The sequence below is a fragment of the Gadus chalcogrammus genome, chromosome 2 (assembly GCF_026213295.1).
Source record: "Gadus chalcogrammus isolate NIFS_2021 chromosome 2, NIFS_Gcha_1.0, whole genome shotgun sequence".
Classification (NCBI taxonomy): domain Eukaryota; kingdom Metazoa; phylum Chordata; class Actinopteri; order Gadiformes; family Gadidae; genus Gadus; species Gadus chalcogrammus.
Genome location: NC_079413.1, coordinates 3,562,059 through 3,584,681, shown reverse-complemented (window position 1 = coordinate 3,584,681; position 22,623 = coordinate 3,562,059). Strand labels below are relative to the sequence as shown.

General features: G+C 45.9%; 1 protein-coding gene across 1 annotated transcript in view; it reads left to right on the top strand.

The window, feature by feature from the left end:
- Positions 1 to 7,131: 7,131 nt before the first annotated feature.
- The window catches only part of LOC130403915 (glutamate receptor ionotropic, NMDA 2A-like), a 102,268-nt gene continuing 86,776 nt past the window's right edge, over positions 7,132 to 22,623 (top strand). Inside the window, exons 1-2 of the mRNA XM_056608452.1 lie at positions 7,132 to 7,808; positions 20,798 to 21,352. Of these exons, the coding sequence (XP_056464427.1) occupies positions 7,728 to 7,808; positions 20,798 to 21,352 (636 nt within the window). The 5' untranslated portion in view covers positions 7,132 to 7,727. The remainder of the gene's footprint in view (positions 7,809 to 20,797; positions 21,353 to 22,623) is intronic.

The following is a 22,623-nucleotide window of genomic DNA, read 5'->3' as shown; positions in this document are numbered from 1 at the left end:
TTGCACTACGTCACTGTGTGACTCATCCTGAACGTCTGACACAGGGAGCAGGTCAAGCAGTGGCTCCAATTCATGGGAAGAGTTCATTCAGTCTTGGATAGGTGAACCTGTCAAATGTGTTTTCATGAGAGGCTTAAAAGCCATCATCTATGGATGGAAGCCTAGCTAACGCCAGACTTTTCAGGCTTTTTCCGTTTAAGTGATAAAAATGTGAGTGAAGCTCTAGTTTACTGTCTGACCGTCCGTTACGGCTCAGGCAACGATCTGTGCTCTGAGGACTGCGCAGGTCTGATAAAGGGTCTGAAGTGTCATATAAATCACTGCCTACATACTGTAGGTAGGGCCCGGGTTAACACACTTGTACTTTTCTTACTGTAACAAAGAGAGTCTTTCCATCGCCTATGACATCAACCTAGACACATAAGTTGATTGTTTAGGTGAACTACTAACAAGAATAGGTCTTGAATACACTCGTTTTGGTTACGACCACGTGAAGTTGTCTGTCGGCATTATCTAATCCTACGAGGCGACACAAGTGATGGCGCCACTGCAGCCGTGGGCGGGGTAATCTCGGAGCTGACCTGCAAACTAACAGGTTGGCTCCAGGTTAGGTTTGCAGCTTGAGTCGCCATGGTAACCCAACGGAGAGTCTAATATTCGGTTAACCTGGAATTCCAGCTTCTTGAAACGGGCCCCAGCTCCAACTCAGAAAGCCCATTACTTTCCTTCTCATTGGTTTGAACTGCTGAGCCACTGCACATCATGTCCCCAGGAATGGTGCGAACTAACATCCACGTTTTAAAACGTGCAATTTTTTAACCCATTGTCCCAACAAGAAAAGTTGAGCAAGCACATTAAGTTGTTTCGATATTAGTTTGGTTATTGCTAACCTAAGGTCTCGTAACACTTGCATCAACAAGCGAAAGTTAATGTAGCCCTGGTGTGTACCTACCCACAGGCAATTTAAGTGTGATATCACAATCGCTCAGAGCTTTACACTATATATCACACATTCTGACAAGTTTAATATTTGGCTACCTCCTAATAAAAAAACGAGTAACATCATTCTCTGATTCATCTCCCTGTTCCGTCAAGTGCTTTAATCTGAAGCTGTTAGGCATTTTTGGGATACTGATGTTTCTGTTTGCTCCAATATTAGTTGTATGCTTCTTCCTGGCCTCACTCTTAAGTAGCTTTGGAAATAACAAAGCATCTGTAAAATGACTAAATGGCAGTTCAACAGAGGTTGATTCACCTAGGGCTGCTGAACTTTTTATTTTTTAAATAATAAAAAAACACCAGGCTGTTGCTGCTTATACCTAGCAGAAATGCAAAAAAATCCTGTCTTCTTGTCAGGGAAAGCAGGAACATATAAGAGATGTCTGGCTGACGTGACTTGCGATGGTCCTTTGCCATTATAGATCTTTGTCTTACAATTACGATATGTTAATGTTGCATCATTACAATAGTCTCCTACGGCGATAAGCCATTGTATTGATTCACCCATTCGGGGTGTTTGTTGACCTCTCCACAACCCTCCTCTCTGAAGCTGAGCACAGATAGCAGAGGAACATACTCAGGACTCAAACGCTTTGTTCAGTGGTCTCTTGAGGGACATCAAGAGTATCGAAACGTCTTTCATGGCCTGGTCACAAATTTGTGACCAGTAGAAAATGTTGCAGTTTAAAAGGCAATTATCTTATCCCGGTATAGATTATTCTACATTGAGTTAGTTGTAGTTGTTTAGTCAGCCAGAAGAAGAGTATCTAGCTTAATCTTGATAAAAGGGTAATTATTATCCATACCTGGGTCTACGATGCGTGGTTGGTTCATTCTCTCCAAACCCAAACTCCTGCCAGGTTAGAGGGTGGGTGCCAGGAACGCTGGAATCATTGAAGCTAACAGCCACTCTCATCAGAGATATGCTGGGAAGAGCATGTGATGGGTTTTTCACTGCATAGTTGAGGGATGTGGATACCAGTTGAGTCCTTCTGCCTAAGCTTACTTAAACAGTGAGTTGATTTTTTATCGTTGTGTGTGTTGACTCTTGTTCGATTTCAGGAAATCAGGGGAAGTAATTTAGAAATATGTATCTTCTAAGTTGAATGACCTCAAACAAAGTGTGTGTGTGTGTGTGTGTGTGTGTGTGTGTGTGTGTGTGTGTGTGTGTGTGTGTGTGTGTGTGTGTGTGTGTGTGTGTGTGTGTGTGTGTGTGTGTGTGTGTGTGTGTGTGTGTGTGTGTGGTATCATTCGCTTAATTAATGGCTGTTATATATATTATAAAATCATTGTGTTGAATTTGAACTTTTAACCTTTCAGTAAAGTTTCCTCACTTTCAAGTTCAAAGGTAGGCTACGATCTGTTAGATCAGGACAGCAGAGTGAGACCATGATTAGGCAAGGTCCAAACACACTCCAGTAAACTCCAGCACTCCTCTCCACCTTGCAGAACAGCTTGACATGTACAGTACATTAAACAGAAGTTCAAAGCCTTGAAATTCCGTTTTGAAGGTTGGTTAGTTGACCATGAATTTCAAGTCAGCTCCATCAGCCATGTTGCTGCAGATCGTTTTTTAATAGGCTAACATTGGGTTTGAAATGACCTCACTTTTTTTGCAGCAGCCATCCTTTTAGTCAACATCATTTAAAAATAAAGTTCAAATGAAGAGGAAAAAAAGGCCCTCATGGATGAATATACTGAGGTACTGTGGATGGACTGCTTGGTTAGAGGGAAGCATCTTGAAACACCTCTGCCCCTTTTATTAAATACACAACCAGTTCCTAATGAACTGAAGCATATGGATCGGTTTTATTATCATTTTATGCTTTTTACACTCAGATCTTATCACATTAATGCCCTCTAAAACCCATTTTTTATGACCGTATTACCAACACCGAGCCACCAGACATATGATCCCAGCCGATGATAACAGTCGGGACGTGGCTCCGTTCTGAACGGTTTTAAAGTGAGTAGTATGTGCTGCTGCTGCTATCCATCCTAAATGGTCCAATAACCCCCCCCCCCCCCCCCCCCAAACCCCCCCCCCCCCCCCAGGCTAATACACAACCTGTGTGTGTGTGTGTGTGTGTGTGTGTGTGTGTGTGTGTGTGTGTGTGTGTGTGTGTGTGTGTGTGTGTGTGTGTGTGTGTGTGTGTGTGTGTGTGTGTGTGTGTGTGTGTGTGTGTGTGTGTGTGTGCGCTTGTGCATGTCTATGTTTCTGTGTTGTTCTTTAGATTTACAATGAAAAGATACGATATAGCCAGCTAGGATTGCTTTATTTCACAATCCGACTCCTTGTTGATCACACTCGTTTCGAGTGTCACATCCGTTACTTTCATCATAATATGTCTTTCTTAAATGGGGGCCAAAACAATTAGGTCCCACCTTTATATTTAGTATTGTCACCACAAAGCATCACATTGGTAAAATCCTTCCAATTCTTCTGGTCACCTTTTAATTAGGATTTTTTAATTTCAATTCTGAGTAATAATACTTAACAAATGGACATAATCATGATTCCTTGGGTCTGGAAACGTGTATGTTGTTTGCCTTGATCACCAATCAGAGCTGCCCAGTCTTCTCTGATTGGTCAGCTGGCCCACACTCTTGTAATTGGTCATTAGGCATGTTTTTCAGACACGTGATTTATCATCATCAATGTTTGTGATAAAAAATGACCGCAACCTTGAAGACAGCTGTCCTGCATATTGTGTAGCTCGCTTGCGGTTCTCATTTTCATTGTAATGCATGACAGCAAAGTACAAGCTACAATAATAGAATAGCAAAATGCAATGATCCATAGGGTTAGTTATTCAATTAGTAATCAAATTAAGCATTTTTCATCAGAAGAAAATGGATAACATCTGTCGTGACTCGTGTGCCTGTACAATCTGCAAACCACACCTGTAAACGTATGTAAACAGATGAACACATTCACATTTATATATTATCAACTTGGCTAGCAAGTTCGCCAAACAATGGTGAAATGCGGCTGTAACATTACAGCTTTCCTAATTATAAATCCAACTCAACACAACTCAACAATGTTCAAGACCTTGACATAGATGAACCATTGCCGTTTTTCAAGAAACTTTGAGGTAAAGATGGGCCTACATCCTATGCGTAAAAACACTTGAACACTAACGTTGGCTAGTAAAGGTGCGGACACACCAAAAGCGTTTCCCGCGTACCACGCGTATAAAATCGGCAATTTTTCCATAGGGAAGCATTGGTTTACGCGCGTATGAGGCGCGTACATGCGTTACATGCGTATAAGCAACATTTTACTCACGTTAGGGGCGTATGAGGCGCGTATATATACGCGCGTACGCGAGGAGTTCAAAAAATTGAACTTTTGACGCGTGATACTTAGCCGCAATAGCCAATCAGCGTGGAGCTTGACCCGACGTCACTGGCAGAGAGTAGTGTCGCTTGCACAGAAGCATACGGCCGACATTTTTCTTTATTCTGGGTGGAAATAGTAACATAGTTACGCCATTAAATGCGTTTATGGAAACATTTCTAGCGAGAAATGTGCATTTTACTTTCATAATGTTCGCTCGGTGAATGTGAAGGATGTTTGGTTTGATAGTTATGACGAAGAGTGAACGCTCCGTTCACTTGCATGGACAGAGTCTCTGATTGCTAAGCAACCTCAACGTCTTGGCGGACTATTTCTCTGCTGATCAACACTACGAATGCTGGAAACACACCAGACACACCATGTGAAGTTATTTAACCCGATTATTGTTATTTATATCCGAGATTATTTAATCTAACCCGATCCAAGCTCTATCATCCACCCAAACACGGTGGTGTTTGGGTTTCCTTCCTCGGACTCCTAAATCCAGCGCAGCCACAGGCTGGGGGGGGGGGGGGGGGTTTGGGCGGTCTCATCTACGCGCGTATGCGTACGCGCGTATCTGACCATTTTTGACACAAAATGGTCAAGCAACATTTTAGCTGCGTTACGCGCGTACATGGTACGCGAGGTACGCGCTTGGTGTGTTGGCACCTTAAGAATGTTAAGAAGTAGGCCTACCGCTTTTTTATCAAAACCATTTGAACAGGGTTAGGGTTAAGACATTTGATGTACAGCTATGCTACAACCGACGCGTCCGCACTTGTTATGTAGCTATACTTGTTTGTTTTAAACAAACTGTCCACAACTAATACAGCATACTTACAGATCGTGATCCTAAATGAACAAAGTGTGAATTGACGTGTCTTTCAGTATGATCGTTGTGAAATTCCAGCATTGAACTGTGCCTATAGCAGGAAGCATTCCTCTGTAAAATGAAGGAAACACAATGAGAGGTTTTGGCTGTGCTGCCGAGGAATAGATGGAGAAATGCATTAAAACCACTGAGTTTTCACTTTGTCTTCCTTGCGAAGGCCGTAAAGAGAGAATTCGGCCTCATACCAGTGACAACAACGTCTCGATGCCCCTAACAAAACTCTCCCAGGCCTCTGTCTGTCTAGCTTCGTTTGAGGGCGTGCCAAACTGGCCTGGAGGCGGGCCTTATGCAAATTAGTTCTGGGAAAGAGTAACTCCCTTTGGCGTGGCCTTTGGGCTTCGTAACTTAGCAGACCGTTTGCATGGATAAAAAAATAAGGGAATAACTGAAAAAACATGTTCCCCTTTAACAATAATCGAACTTGTAGAAAATACCGCAAAATAAGGTAGATAACCGTGGCTTCATTTTAGCATCCCCAGGGTAGTTTGTACAGTACGTGCTGTTCTATATTTACAGTAGGCCTACGTATGGCACTGTCTGTACAGTACACTTAATGCTGTCTGTACAGTGTTGTCCCCCAGTAGAATAAAATTGAGGTGTTCCACACGCTCATAACTCCATTCCATCTCTGTTATCGGCCAGAGAGGGAGGGAATTTTCCGTAAAATTCTTCAGTTAACACTTTTTCAGCTTATTTGTAAAACCAAACCTCCATAGTTCTCTTGTCTTTGTTGTTATTCTTATCATCATTTTCTTACTGAGCCATTTTTCATCATCAATCATTCATATTCAATTAAATGCAATGCATTCCAGCTTCTGAGCCACTCTCGTTGCATATTATAGTTACATCGTATGTGCATCTGTGTACAATACATATGCATTTCTATTTTACACATATTGATGATGTATATCTTAGCCTATTGATATCGATTTATTTATATATTTTATCAAGACCTAAACGCAAGTAAGAGAGAGAAAATCCGGGAAAGAGACTAATATAAAGAGAATAATATTAGTCTGCGTCTCAAATGACAAACATCGACGTCATAAGAGGAAGCCCCCCCTCGAACATGAAGCGGGGGCCCACCTGAACAGACCGTCAGTCAGTTGCTCCCGGTCCTCGCGCGCCCGGCATACAACGTCTGGACACCGGTCAGCCGTCTCGCGCCTGACCTTCGCTTGCGCGGAAGTTGAGTGAAAGTGGCGTCTGGCATTTAGTCTGACATTTCCATTACCACTTGATGATTGACCAACAAGATCGGCGTATAGGACGACGCAGAGCGTATGTCGGTGTGTTGCCCACAATCCATTAAAGTAATTCAGAAGAGTTGAGGGAGTGTTTATGTGCATCGCACGCAGGCTCCCCACTTGACTGCTGAGCCCTTTATGCAGTCCGCTGTGTGCTCTCATCATGGGCTCGCATCCTCCCATCTGAGTTGATCTTCATTTGGTCTTAAGGTATACATTCCCTACTTGAGTCATCCTAAAACGACCACGTTTCTCGACGATTTGCGCGTTGCAGAACAACGTCTTGACGCCAATGTAGGCCGCGTACAGCTTTAATAAATCATAGCGTCTTTTTGGTGGAGAATTGTGTGCGTTGTGCTGTAAGAGAGAGAGAGAGGGAGGGAGGGAGAGAGAGAGAGAGTGAGCGCGCGCGAGGAGGAGGAAGACGACTCCTCGTTTGTGATGCAGCCCGCGCGACTCCGTCCCCAACTGAGCTACTTCTTCAAGCGGCTCTAGCGCAAAACCACCGCCGTGCGAGAGGGCTATACATAGAGAGGCTTGGGCGCGCGGCGGCGAGGAAGAAATAGACGGATAGAGGTATTTAGATAGAACGGAATCGAGAGAGAGTGAGAGATAAAAATAGAAAAGGGAGAAAGATTGGGGGGAGAGAGAGGGAGAGGGAGAGGGGGAGAGAGAGAGAACGAACCCCCCCGACGGACAAGACACTCGCGTCTATCCAGCTGCCCCTGCAGAAGCGCGCGAGCACAAATAGGTTACATGAACACATGCGCGCATAACACGCGCACGCGCCTACTCCTTCGCTGGCGCACATGTACAGCGGGAGACGGCGGAACAGTTGAGAGCGGGGTCCCGCGGTTTACAGGCTACCCAAAGCCCATGTGTGTGTGCGTGCGTCCGCGGCGGCTGCCTGCCTACCTCCTCTGTATTCTCTCTATGCCTTACCCGGGACAGGAATAACGGAATACCCGGAGCTTTTCAACAGCGACTGATTGTGAACCCCCACTCCACCCCCACCCCCCTTACAGCGTCTATACGGAACCACCAGATATCGCAGCGCCGCGGAGCAGGACTACATGCAGCAGTCCACACACTATAGGACGATTGGATTACAACACTGATGTTTGATTCGCCGGCCCTTTTGGTGAAGTTATAACGGGGATTTCATTCATTCGTTTTTAGTTTTTTTTCTCTCAGAACGTCGTGGGGATATTTTCCTATCGGCGTGTGCTCACCCCCCCAGTGGATGCATGGTTTCGCAGAGAAAGCACACTGTTGCAATGTGCTTTCACACCGCCGTTCCGGAGCTATGTGGAAGGGAGACGCTGTAAGTAGCCCCGTTTCTCCTACCGTCTCCTCTCGTGTCTAAAAAAGCGTTGAATAGCAGGGGTTTTTCAGGGTTAGCGTGTGGGCTGTGCACGGGGCTGGCCCCGCTCCTTGTTGAGCATCGGGGCGCTGGGGTGTTTTTACGCATAGCCATCACTTATCCAAAGTGCGGCATCCACAGCGCGATGAGGAATGGTACGAGTACCCCCAACCCCCCCTCACGCCCCCCAACCCACCAAAACAATTTAAACACTGGGGGACCACCGAGGCAAAATGTTAATCGCGATCTGTGTAGAGCCTATTCGATTTGATTCCAACATTTCGGATCATATCGTTGGCGCAATGAGGACGACTGCTTCGTTTTTTACACACGAAGGAATAAACCGCTCCCCAATTACATTAGTAGACTGTTTCTACATGTGGTTCGTTGTTTCAGATTTAATCTCAGATTTAAATGGGGAAATGAGTCGCACACAAATTACCATATTAACGCGTTAAGCGTGTGGGGTCCTTTATTCCAGACCAATTAACGTAAAACAAGTGAATGACATGAGAATCAACAGACGGCATATTCTTACGAGAAAAAATTATAATCCTCTTGGGTATAGACATTGGCGTGGCTTTGTCTCGTCACTGTTTGCGTGGCTTAACTTAAGTTCGCCTCTCTATCCCACGCAAGAAGATCACCACGTCAGCGATTTCGGGGTTCCGAATCTCTTGTCCACTTATTGATTCGTCTTCTGATGAGGGACAGACATGCGTCACACTCTCCTCTTTTCCACATGCCAAACCCCCTAACACACCCTACAGAGCTGAAAACTGGCTTTGTTAAAAAAAACAATACACAAAAAAAGCCTACCCCCCCCCCCCCCCACCACTGTTAAGAATAGGTTGTTCAAACGGTTAGGATCCAAATTACGCCGGTAGGGGTCGCAATTGCATTGTAGTGCCTTCGCCGGACCCAAATGGGTAGATCCAAATGCATTTACCTCCCTCCTTGCCATCCCCACCCCTTCGCTTCCGTGCTCCGGATTCCGTCACGTGGTTGAATCGCAGTTCAAATAAAGGAACGGACAGACGTCTCTGCTCGAGCAAGTGTCCATTGTGGAAAGGCAATCCCATTGTACGACGGCATTGGTGTGTTTTTTTTACGAACTAGCCTATTACCTGGCCGCTTGCAGTGAACCTCACTGAGTAAACAAAAAGGCTTAGATTTTCTTCTTCCGTTTTGATGGATGAAAAGAGGAAGGGGTGCATCAGAGCACCCTTATGGAACAGCAGCTGACTCTAGCCCATTAAACTTGTGATGAGAAGGAAAAGATGATAGAGCGAGCACTAAATGCAATGGGAAAGAGAGAGAGAGAGACGACGAGAGTGCTAGCCACACAATGATGCATAATGAAGAATTAGAGCAGTCTCTCTTAAACGGCTGAGATGCACAGGTGTACACAGGTGTACACAGGTGTACACAGGTGTACACAGGTGTACACAGGTGTACACAGGTGTACACAGGTGTACACAGGTGTACACAGGTGTACACAGGTGTACACAGGTGTACACAGGTGTACACAGGCCTCAGGTGCAGGAGGGGCGAGAGAAGAACAAAAGAGAAGGCAAGACAGAGAGCGAGAGAGTTAGAAGAGAGGGAGAGCTACACTGTCCCTTTATCTATTATATAAGGGCACTCGTTGCATCGTTCCATGTATATTCTAAAGACGCACATGAGCAAACACACACACATACATTTGCACACATGTACACACCAATCACACACACAAACAAACACATTCACACACAAACGCGCTCCAAACATACACATGCACACACACCCCAATGGTTCACACACACAGGACAGGGCAGGTGAGTGTGTTGGTTCTGAGGGGTGTGTGCAGCAGGCAGAACACATGTCCCGGGCTGAGGGCCAGCAGATGATCTAACGTGCACCGGGCCTCTCTGGGGGGCTTACGCACACTGGGGGGCGCACAAAGCAGAGGCCTGGATGGGTAGAGAGCGAGGAAGAGGCAGTCATCTCAATTATAAAGAGTGAATATATATAACACACACACACACACACACACACACACACACTCTCTCTCTCTCTCTCTCTCTCTCTCTCTCTCTCTCTCTCTCTCTCTCTCTCTCTCTCTCTCTCTCTCTCTCTCTCTCTCTCTCTCTCTCTCTCTCTCTCTCTCTCTCTCTCTCTCTCTCTCTCTCTCTCTCTCTCTCTCTCTCTCTCTCTCTCTCTCTCTCTCTCTCTCTCTCTCTCTCTCTCTCTCTCTCTCTCTGCTGGTGTGACATTTAAAAATGCTACTCTAAAATGTATTTACATCTGTTAATTCAGCCTAGCTGTCAACTTGAAAGCGATTCATAGAGCAATTATGGAATACAATCAATACTGCAGACTACTTGAATTACTACTTGTGTTTGTTAGCCACCTTGTGTTTTAATTATGTCCCTTGTGTGGTTTGGACTGGTGTTCTTGTTATTTTGACTCTGCATATTCATCCTCCGTCTTTGTGTGAGATGAGCAACTAAATGAGCGACGATTAACGATTAAGGATGGAGAATGAAAAAAAAAAAAAAATGGTATTGTCCATTTTCTTTTAACAATTATGATGCACCTTAACGACACCCTCTATATTGGTTTCCAATGCTGCTGCAGCGATCATTTCAATGAAAGTAGGCCAATGCCAAGAGAGCTCTGACTACAGATGGTAGCATGTCTACGGTCTCATTGCAGTGTAACCAGGAAGACACAGACCCTCTTTTGGGTATTTTTGGCATTTTGGATACTCCTGTATTCAAAGCAGCTCAAACTAAAAACAAGACATCAGGTGAAAAAAAATCGAATCACGTGATTAATAGGATTCTTTGCTTCTGCAATACTTGCATCATCAGGTTCAAAAACATAAAAAATATAATATATTTAATAGAATGTCAGCCAGATGAGTCAATGGGATCTTAGTGGATGCAAAAGAATGGTACTGTCCTACAGAGGACACTGTAGTACATTTGCCAATAGACAATCAACAACAACTTCCTTCTGGTCTGTCGGCCAAGTTCATTTACAAAACAATGGCTGACACGACAGACCTGTAGAACCCTAACTCCAACATTAAACCTACCACCCTAAATATACAAACGCACACAAAAAAAATGCTAGCGTAATGCAATATTTACATATTCAAACATTTAGAGGAACGCAATGCATAAGGTATTGGCACTCAAAACCCTTGTCTAAAATCGTATGGTGAAGTCCCTGCCGTTTCCCGTCCCTACTTAATACAGATCCGCATCATTCAGGAACAGGCAGGTAATTTGGATTGGCAGCAGCCTTCGAGCATCAAACCCGGAGCCCCCCATAGCCACCGCATCGTCCTAACAGTTCCATACCATCGTTGGGTTGTGAATATACGGCGGTCTTTACAGTGAGGATGAGGATTCGCTGACAATAAGACTTTTTTTGGGGAGGAGAAAAGCCAGTATCATATATGGTGATGATCGTAGGGTTCAGCTTTCTAGGGTCTTGCCAAGGGAGCAATGAAGGCTTTTCAAACACTTGGGTTGGAGAATGATGGACAAGTTAGACTACAGTGCAAGAAAATCATGGTTTTGCAGAATGCTTGCTGTCCCGAGACCAACATGTTCTCTGATCGCCCCGGGCCAACAACTAGTCCACGTCAGCCAATTAAAGAGAGGGCAGCATCCTTAGCATTCTGCCGCAAAAGAAGTGCATGGGGCACGGCTAAGGGTGGTCTGGCCCCGACTTGAATGATGATCTGACACACTCAATTCAGTCCCTGGTTGACATCCTCTACTGGGCCGTTATGTAACCCCCTGTGCATTGTCCATACTAAATCAAAACATGATGCAGCACAGTGTCGGGCTTCCATCTTTTGTGGGACACAGAAGAACTAAGAGATAGTTGGAGCGTGTTTAATTAGGTGTGGTTTAGCATTGCCTTAACAACTGCAATGCACACACATTTTTTTAGTGTAATTGCAAAAAGGCGTTTATCTGTTGCATTACTTGAGTAGCTGGTGATTTTCTCCAGAGGATAAGAGAGGATGGGAGACACTATGGAGGAACTGAGAGTGTAGGAGGAGGGATGCAACGGCAAGCGGACGCCCTGGTGGTGGATGCAGCGGTGGACAGAGGGACGGATGATGATGGATGAGCCAGGGAGAACAACTCTCTTGTGTAGAGGAAGAGGAATCGCTGGAAGTGGATGAAGGAAGTGATGGCATGCCATGCGTGCAGTGGATGCATTAAATAGTGTAGTTAGACAAAGTTAAAAAGACAACAGGAAACAGTAGGAGCATAGCATCCATTATGAAGATAATGAAGGCGCTTCCACTAATGCAACTATGCTAATGCGAATGGTTTTCTAACAATCAGTTTTAATAGTTGATTTGAGAAATCAGCAAATACATGGGCCGGCAACTGAGCAAACATATCTCTGCAATATCACTGGTATTACATTTAATCAGGTATAATATGACGGCTAAGCCTACACTATAATTATGTATTCATGCAAAACTAAATATAAATGAAAATGTTGAGCCCATCCACATTGTATCAATAATGAAGCATCATTTGCAGGTTTAATTGGGAAGTTGTGTTTCTGGGAAGCACCCATTTCCATTTATTTTTGGAAGATTGAGGGCAGAATATTTTTGAAACATCGCTGCAATGCCAAAGCCATCTTTATAGTATGTGGAAAGACCTCTGCACCAGAGCTATTGAAGAGGGATGGCATCCAGATCATATCATACCTTCATCATGTGTGTATTTTAAGTATGCATAGCCTCAGTGCAGATTACAGCCTGAGCTTTGGTGTGCAGAAAGACGGTGGAAGGCAGAAAGGCTCACTCGCATGGATAAGAGATGCAGCAAGGATAGCATGAAAGGCAGTAGGCCTTAGCTCTGCCAGCCTCTACTTATTATTATTCAGTAGTCTGTTTCATTTCAAATATACAGCGATTAAAAGACAGCGATAAGGGTCAAGATATGTATGGACAAACTAGACATCTTTAGGCTATGAATGCAATTACTGATTGTATACCTTCTTGGGACTGTGCGACTTTTGCCAATTTGGGAGTGCAATCTCCGGCAACAAATTGATATTTTTGGATGATTATAGCGACTTATCTTTAAAATGAAAGAAACCCATTGACCTCATATAATTGTCTCCTAGCCCAGAAGGGCATACAGGTGAAGGAGTTCGGCGGGATGGATACATCCACGTTTTGGATAGATGGAAAGAAAACATAACATATATATTGAATACAGAGACACAAATGCACACATGCGTGGCCAATTAACCCAAGCATTGCGTCATACATACAGTATAGCGTTCTCCTCTAAGTTAGCCTTGCCACGTAAATAAAACATCCATCCTTAGACTATGAGCACTGCACTGATTCAATATTAATGCCATTTAGGATGAAGCACCAACCAATATGGGTATGTCGGCACAGCCATTTATATTTATTGTCTTTTCAAGGTAATGCCGTATGAATTATTAATAGGTGTGAAACCCAAGTTGCGCATGTGAACCTGACGGGTGTGTAATGTGGCTGTCGGACCCTATGGTCATGAGCAGAACGCCGCTGAAGAGAGGGACCTCAGCTAGGGCAGCACTAGTGTGGAGCGCTGGGATGAATAGTGTTGGTTTGCAGTGTGGTGATCATATTTTACAATGCATTCTCAAAGTGCATATGTCCATGTGTCTACGAATTCAGAAAGGCTCATTTTGGAAAATAATCGTGTGACCTTGATCGGTGTGTGTGTGTGTGCGTTTGCTCGTGTGTGTGTGTGTGTGTGTGCGCGCACGCGCATGGGAGAGGGAGAACCATGGCTTAGACGTGCCTGCCAAACATAATTTACTGTTGTTGTGCCAAAGAATGGTAGCTTTTGTGTGGCAACAAATCGCCTCAATTCAACTTGGCTGATGGAGCTCTCTCTCTCTCTAATTCAAACCCCCATTCGATCTCGCACTCTCTCTCTCTCTCTACCTCTCTACCGGGCTCTCTACAGCTCTCTCTCTCTTAACACCCATTCTCTCTTCAGTTTCTTTACTGTTCTCGCTCTCTTTAACACACACAATTATTATCTCTCTATCTCTGCCTCTGTTCATCTCTCAACATTTTTGGGGGATTCTCTCTTATTTCTGCGCGTCCATCTCTCTAAATCCATCTCCTCCTCCGATGCTGCAAAGTTCAGACTAGGAGACTAAAAATATCCCTCTTTTGTCAGTCAGATTTTGCACAGCCCTCTGTGGCAATAAGAATAATCTCATCAACAATGGCCTGGATGACTCTGACTGCAGTCATACTTTATATCACACATTGGAAAAGATTTGACCTGTTTCCTTAGCTTCCTTAGCTTCACACACACACACACACACACACACACACACACACACACACACACACACACACACACACACACACACACACACACACACACACACACACACACACACACCGGACACACACACGCACACTGTGTGCGTGTGCGTGCACCTGTATCATCATTCACAGGTGTTACTACACCCTGACAATGTCAGCAACTTGCTGGATGGCACTGCAGTTATTAATGACGAGGACCGCCAGTTTTATATCTCTCCCTGCCGCCACTGAAATGTATTATTCAGCCCCTTCCCCCTCCCAACACAAACCCTTGAGAGATCTCCCTGCACATTTAGCCCAGTGAAAAAAGATAAACTTCTTCTGAGAGGCTTTAAGGACTAGAGCATATGCTATGTGACTAGCACATAATAATAATAATGTGCTAGCAACGATGCTATTTTTGATTATCCTCCAAAGGCAAATGCCGGCTAATGTCACAATAAGCAGCGACTGCCCCGTGTGAGGTCAGCTGTTCTTGGAACCGTATGTTCCAGTGCATTTGGGCACTTGGGCATTCGGGCACAACACCTAAAAACAACTAGCATGTATTCCAGAGAGCTGCAGCTTTTGTCTAGGCCTAGTACTTTGTGAAACCCCATGGTTTATATGGTTCAAACAGATATTAAAAGATGCCAGACAACCACGCAATGTTTTCTAATTTCTAATACGAGTCGTTTGACCCCGGAAACCCTCTTTTGTTATTAAGCGGTTGATGTTGAGAAATCTGCCCTCAAGTCAGTCCATGTACACGCGCAATCTCATTCTTACCGAGCGTGTGCGTCAGTAAAACTATAGTTATTTTTTATGCTAGAGAACACATGTTCACGTCTGATATTAACAACATAAGCTGTCGCCAGCTGACCCCCGTGTAGACGTCTGAGGCTTTATTAAACTCTTGTTGGGGTCAGCAGTGTTTCCTGTGCAGGCGTTTTGCTTGACACCGGGGTACAACCATCAACTAGCGTAGCGCTTTGTGGCCCGCAGTGGGCCCTTGATGTTTTAATGAACCACAGTAACAAACAACAGTATTTTCTTTCAGGGGCAATGTTTTAAAAGAATATATTTTCTTTCCGCTAACCTCAGAGAGCAGCTGGTGCGTTTTTGTTAATTGCAAATTGTATTAAAAAAATCTGAAGTTCAATAAATACGTTGTCTTCAGAAGTTCCTGGGGTTAAACCCGGTGCTTCGGTAGATGCTGTCAGCCGCAGCCTTCAGTCCCCAGTCTTATCAAGTCTGACCGCCGTCAACGTAGCGGTTGTTTTTCGGTTTGCCTTCGCTGCTTGCTTGGATGCAGAGTGTTGAGGTTTAACGGATGATCCTTGGTCGGCCAGCTGCGACGCGGTGTTAAGGAAGCCCGCTCCTTTGCGAGCCACCATAGACCACTCCGACTGTAGCAACATAAGCCCAAACGGGGAAGCGGTGGCGCAACATTTAATATGCCCGTTCAGTAGCAGTAAATAAATTCCAGTGGAACCGAGAACGTAAAAGTGCAAGAGTGCAGAAAAGGAAGTTTGCGGTGTGTTTCATCAAGACTTCCATCTGGCTGAGTCGTAGGAGGTGGAAGGTGTGTGTGTGTGTGTGTGTGTGTGTGTGTGTGTGTGTGTGTGTGTGTGTGTGTGTGTGTGTGTGTGTGTGTGTGTGTGTGTGTGTGTGTGTGTGTGTGTGTGTGTGTGTGTGTGTGTGTGTGTTGAGGGGTTCTAATGGCACTCCTGCGTACCATGTTATATTAGGAGACCGTATCGACGGGTCTGTGGAGGTCCATAAATCCCACGAGACAGGACTCTCCTGATCACCTCAGTGTTTAGATTCATGGCTGGTTTTCCCCACCAAGGGGAGGGGCAAGGTGATGTATTGGTTGTGTGTGTGCGTGCGTGGGCGTGTGTGTGTGTGTATGTGTGTGCACATGTGTGTGTGTGTGGCAGGGGTGGGGGGGGGGAATAGCATATCAATGATGCTGTGCACATACTAATAAAAGTGGTGGCTTCGGCAGTGAATCCATCAGGCGTCTATAGGTTGGTGGGGGCGCCACATGTTTTATGGCGCCGTGCCTTCACTGCTCGCGCTCTGCCGTTGTTGAGCACAGCACCATGTAAGAATCCCATCCGTGCGTGTGTGTTTGTGTTTGTAGAAAAATCTATCACCGTTCTATAATAAGATGATACCAAAACCATCTCAAAATATGTCTCCTGTTATTAGCGCTTGATTCGTTTTTCTCACACTTATTCAAATGTCACTAAATGTCACTGATCCGGGGTCGTGCGCGCTGTCCACTGCTGTTATTTCAGGTCAGAGACTTTGATCTGACGTCAGCCAATCAGTGGGATGTGCACGGGCCTGTGATAGTGAACACCGTACAATGGCAGCTCTCTCGCTGCACTATCACTGCGCATGGGCTACATCCAAAATAGGAATGGGATGGCCCCTGTCCGAACCAATGAAAACTGACGGCTGCCATGCAGAACAAAATAAAATGCATGTTTGAAAAAACTTGCTTTAGACTCCGACACACGCAACATGCTGGATGCGTGTTGCTTGTGAGAGCAAATTCCTTAATGAAGGCACACTTAAGGAATGACCTTTAGCATACATTGAGTTTGATTTGCTAATCCTCAATTAAATGCCGGATAGAACTCCAATTTTTTTCTTTCTGCTCAAATACATCCGATACCTTTTATGGCTTTCTGTTCGATATATGTGCAGAGCTTAGCTTATATAAACATGCATGAACACAAGCTATAAAATGCAGACTTCCTTCATACTCCACAACCTCAAAAAAAAATAGTAAGATGAGCACATGAGTAAGGAAGGTAATATTAGGTCTCAAACTGTATTGCTACACGCGCAGAATATGGAGAGAAAAACTGAAAAACGATGCTATCGCTGTTCTCAAGACGGCTGGCCATGTCGTTCCATCTCCTGATGAAACGTGTGTGTCAAAAGCACCACGTTTGAACCCCATTCCCAGATATAATGCTGATTTAAAATTTCCTTATGGCTTATAGGCCTCGCCTTGCCTACTAAAACCAAGTTATGAATAGCAAGCTTATGAAGGTCATAATTCATCACTAGTCTATTACTCAAGCATGCCTGGTAGGCATATACTGGAAATATTAATGGGTTTATGTATGAAACCAGAATGGGGAATACTTGATTCTCAGGAGATTGCATACACACGGTGGCAGAGGAGAGCATAGAAGCTCATGGCAATTTGTAAACAGACCTTATAAAATTCCCTAATAATATACGTTTGTTATTTACGGTTTAACCACCTCTCACCACCAAAATGCTTCGGTGAGAGGTTTTAAGAGTAGGTATCGCCCAACACACACAAACGCACACATACACTCGTGCGTAGACATTCACATCATAATACAGAATCAATATTGTGCCTTTGTTTACTTTGATGGCCACACCTAACTATACTGGACTCTGAGGTGTACCCTCCTCTGTTATTTTCACGCATGGGCGACAATTGCCCCCCTATTATAGCTCTGACACATGCACAACGCTGGAGTCTCTGGAAACACTGGATGTCCAAGTTAGCGAAGGAGCACCATCTTTGCGTGTGTGTGTGTGTGTGTGTGTGTGTGTGTGTGTGTGTGTGTGTGTGCGTGTGCGTGGGTGGGCTTGTGTGTGTGTGTGTGTGTGTGCTGTCTCCGGTGATGTCACTGTGTTCTTCTGCTCGGTTTGGTGCTTTAACTACTGTCGCTTCAGATCTTCCTCAGCTCTGTTCTGTTGTACCACTCTATCCCCCCCCCACCCCCCCTTAACCTCCCCATCCATGCTCCCACACACACACACACACACACACACACACACACACACACACACACACACACACACACACACACACACACACACACACACACACACACACACACACACACACACACACACACACACACACACACACACACACACACACACACACACGAGCAAAGACCCCATATACTGCCACAAACTAACTGTGGTCCTATATTATACAAAGGCAAAGTGAAGAACGTATACACGCGCACAGAGTCATGTGCACGCACACATAGCAATGTGTACTAACAGTGCTCCACCCATGATTTCCTTTATGCCGACTGACTTGAACTTCTCATACAGGAAGGCTTCTCATACATAACACACACAAACAAAACAAATACACAACAGACACACTCACACACAAAACACACATACACACACACACAGTCACGTGACACACACACACACACACACACATATGACACACATACTGTATGACACACACACACATGACAAACACAGACACATTCGATTTGGCATCACAGCATTCAAGCAAATCCCTCCCATCAGATACACACGCACACCCTGCTGGCACCACACCGAAAAGAATCAGAAACACTTGCGCACGCATGCACGCACATAGACACGTGCACACTGAGGAGCCCCTCCCCCCTCTGCTCCTCTATCTGTCACACCCCACAACAAACACACCTCCTTGATAAGGGCAGCCCCCCGTGTTATATGTCTTCAACCATACGAGGAGCCATGTGCTATTAATAGCTCCCCCTCTCTGAACTGCCTCCCATCCCATCTTTATGTAATTTACCTCCGTCTTACCCCATGGGAGTGTGTGTGTGTGTGTGTGTGTGTGTGTGTGTGTGTGTGTGTGTGTGTGTGTGTGTGTGTGTGTGTGTGTGTGTGTGTGTGTGTGTGTGTGTGTGTGTGTGTGTGTGTGTGTCACACAGGTTCAGAGTTAATTATAATAAATCATTCTGGCTGAAGTCATTTTTTTCCCCAGCATACTGTTTAAAGCAGCTTCTGTGTCGTGTCCATCCGGGGAGCTCACGACGTCACGGGCTTGAGCCTCTAGTCAGTAGTGCTGCTCCTAAGGCTGGAGCTCTGGACTCCGTTGCTCTTTACGCGGTTCCCATCTCCCCTCTGTTGGTTCTGCCACCAGTAGGGCTTTCCTGGAATGGGCAAGGCAACTTTATTTATAGAGCACTTTTCATACACGAGGCAGACTCAAAGTGCTTCATAGAAACATCGTCATAAAATAAAATAAAATAATAAAATAAAAGGCAATCCATTGTTTGAGCTGTCTTCGCAGAGAAAGCAGGGACAGTTTAATGTTTGTGTCGTCGCGGAAACCCAAACGTATCCGACCGGGACTCTATTCGGAGTGACAGCAGTGGAGATTTTGAACCGTTTTGAACTACTTCCTCCTCGAGAAGTTTTCTGCTTGGTACAGAGTAAATCAAGCAAATTGAAAGGTGAAATGAGTCTTGTTAACACAGACATGGCAACGAGAGAACCTTGAAACCATTCACTTTCTCTCAAATTAAAATGTGACGCATTAAGGCACTTGCGTAAACACGTTTCTTCGATCCAATGACGATCAGCAGACACACACACACACACACACACACACACACACACACACACACACACACACACACACACACACACACACACACACACACACACACACACACACACACACACACACACACACACACACACACACACACACAGAGAGGAAGGCACAGTTTCTTTATCTCAACATGACACATTTGCCATCGTAATCAAGCCATTAACACAAAGTGTGGAAGGCTTTTGGGAGACAAACCGCGCCGCAGTTATAATAATGGCTGCTGAATGTTTTGTCGTTGGATGCTAAGGCCACTAATTACAGAGAGAAGGGAAGAGAAACTGTGCCTACGTCTTTTGGACAGCTCCTGAATAATCCGCCTGCAAAAAAAAATCGTGACCACAAACTACATCCTTCTTAGTCACCGCCACTTCCTCCTTATCCACCCCCTACCTACGATGTCTTAAAGATATCCTCTCTCTCGCTCTCGCTCTCGCTCTCTCGCTATCTCTCTCTCTCTCCTCTGCGTGTCCATATTCTCTTTCAGTGTGCGATGCAGGGTTAATAGCTTGAATAACTTTGTCATAACTACTAAAAAGAAAAAATAAGTAATACTTATATTGCTGTCTGTAAATAAAAATGTTAACATGAATTGTTTCTTCTTCTCCACCCCTTCCTCCTCCTGGCCTCTCTGTCTGTCTGTCTGTCTGTCTGTCTGTCTGTCTGTCTGTCTGTCTGTCTGTCTGTCTGTCTGTCTGTCTGTCTGTCTGTGTCTCACTCTCTCTCTCTCTCTCTCTCTGTCTCCCCCTCTCTCTCTCTGTCTCCCCCTCTCTCTCTCTCTCTCTGTCTCTCTCTCTCTCTCTCTCTCTCTCTCTCTCTCTCTCTCTCTCTCTCTCTCTCTCTCTCTCTCTCTCTCTCTCTCTCTCTCTCTCTCTCTCTCTCTCTCTCTCTCTCTCTCTCTCTGTCTCCCCCTCTCTGTCTCTGTCTCTGTCTCTCTGTCTCTCTCCGTCTCTGTCTCCCCCTCTCTGTCTCCCCCCCTCTGTCTCTGTCTCTCTCTCTCTCTCTCTCTCTCTCTCTCTCTCTCTCTCTCTCTCTCTCTCTCTCTCTCTCTCTCTCTCTCTCTCTCACCGTCTCTGTCTCCCCCTCTCTGTCTGTCTCTCTCTCTCTCTCTCTCCCCCTCTGTCTCCCCCTCTCTGTCTCCCCCTCTCTCTCCCCCCTCTCTCTCCCTCTCCCTCCATCCAGGGGATGAAGAGGTCGGTCAGCATGTCAGCCGGCAGCGGCAGGAGGACCCGTCGGAGCCCTAGCAGGAGCGCTGGTACGGGCGCCAACAACTGTACCAGCAGCAGCGTCAGCGGCACCCCATGTGGAGCTCTGTTCCCGCTGGTCCTCGTGGCGGCGCTGGCGCTCCTCGCCGGGTCCGCCTCCGCCCAGAAGCGGGGCGGGGGCGGCGGCGGTGGCGGCGGAGGGGGAGGCGGCCAGGAGAAGGTGCCGGTGCTGAACATCGCGGTGATCCTGGGGCGGACCCGCTATATCTCGGACCGCGACATCCGCGCGCTGTGGAGCAAGGAGGAGCCGGTGGACGTCAACGTGCTCACGCTGCTGGTCAACGAGACGGACCCCAAGAGCATCATCACGCACATGTGCGACCTGATGTCCGGCACCAAGATCCACGGCGTGGTGTTCGGCGACGGCACCGACCAGGAGGCCATCGCCCAGATTTTGGATTTTATTTCCTCGCAGACACTCATCCCCATCCTGGGCATCCATGGGGGATCCTCCATGATCATGGCCGACAAGGTGCGTACACCATGGCGGTGAGATGGGTGGGTGGATGATAGATTGGTTGGATGGATGGGTTGGTTGGATGGATGGGTTGGTTGGTTCGATTGATGGGTTGGTTGGTTGGATGGAGGGGTTGGTTGGTTGGATGGATGGGTTGGTTGGATGAGTGGGTGGGTTGGTTGGATGGATGGGTTGGTTGGTTGGATGGATGGGTTGGTTGGTTCGTTGGATGGGTGGGTGGGTGGGTTGGTTGGATGGATGGGTTGGTTGGTTGCTTGGATGGATGGTTGGTTGGTTGATTGCTTGGATGGATGGATGGGTTGGATGGATGGGTTGGTTGGATGGATGGATGGTTGGTTGATTTGATGAGTGGATGGCTAGATGATAGATTGAATGGATGGATAGGTTTGTTGGTTGGATGGATGGGTTGGTTGGATGGATGGGTTGGTTGGATGGATGGGTTGGTTGGATGGATGGGTTGGTTGGTTGGATGGATGGGTTGGTTGGATGAGTGGGTGGGTTGGTTGGATGGATGGATGGGTTGGTTGGTTGGATGGGTTGGTTGATTTGATGGGTGGATGGCTAGATGATAGATTGAATGGATGGATAGGTTTGTTGATTGGATGGATGGGTTGGTTGGATGGATGGATGGATGGATGGATGGATGGTTGATTTGATGAGTGGATGGCTAGATGATAGATTGAATGGATGGATAGGTTGGTTGATTGGATGGATGTACTGGAATATAAAAAGGGACCAAACTCAAATTGCAATTGCAGTTTGGTTCCTCCTTTCGGTTTCAGAACCAACTACAATGGAAAGCGTTTGACCAGCGTTTGACCAGCGCTGTTGTTGACCTCTCTGGAAGGCTGAATGGATCAAAGCACAGCATTATTGCCTATTCTTTGGATTACAATACAACAGTCTCTCTCAACATTGCAACCCAACACAGAGTCTGAGGTGGGGCGGTTATAGCACAGGCATGAGGGGAGGCAAAGAGGAGGCAAGGTGATCATTAGTGGAGAATGGGAAGGGCGAGGAAGAGGAGGGTGCCTGACGACCGAAGAGGGAGATAGGCTCTGGGAGGGTTGGGGGAGCTGTGCCTGTCTTGAATGGGAAATAGAAAAGAACCATAGGGAAACTGGGAATGGAAAGATAAGGAGGATGTGGTGGGGGAGGGGGCTTAGAGAAAGAAATGGAGGAGGGTTTGGAATTATAATAGATGGAGGGTGTGTGTGTGTGTGTGTGTGTGTGTGTGTGTGGGTGATGTAAGCGTAGTTCATTAA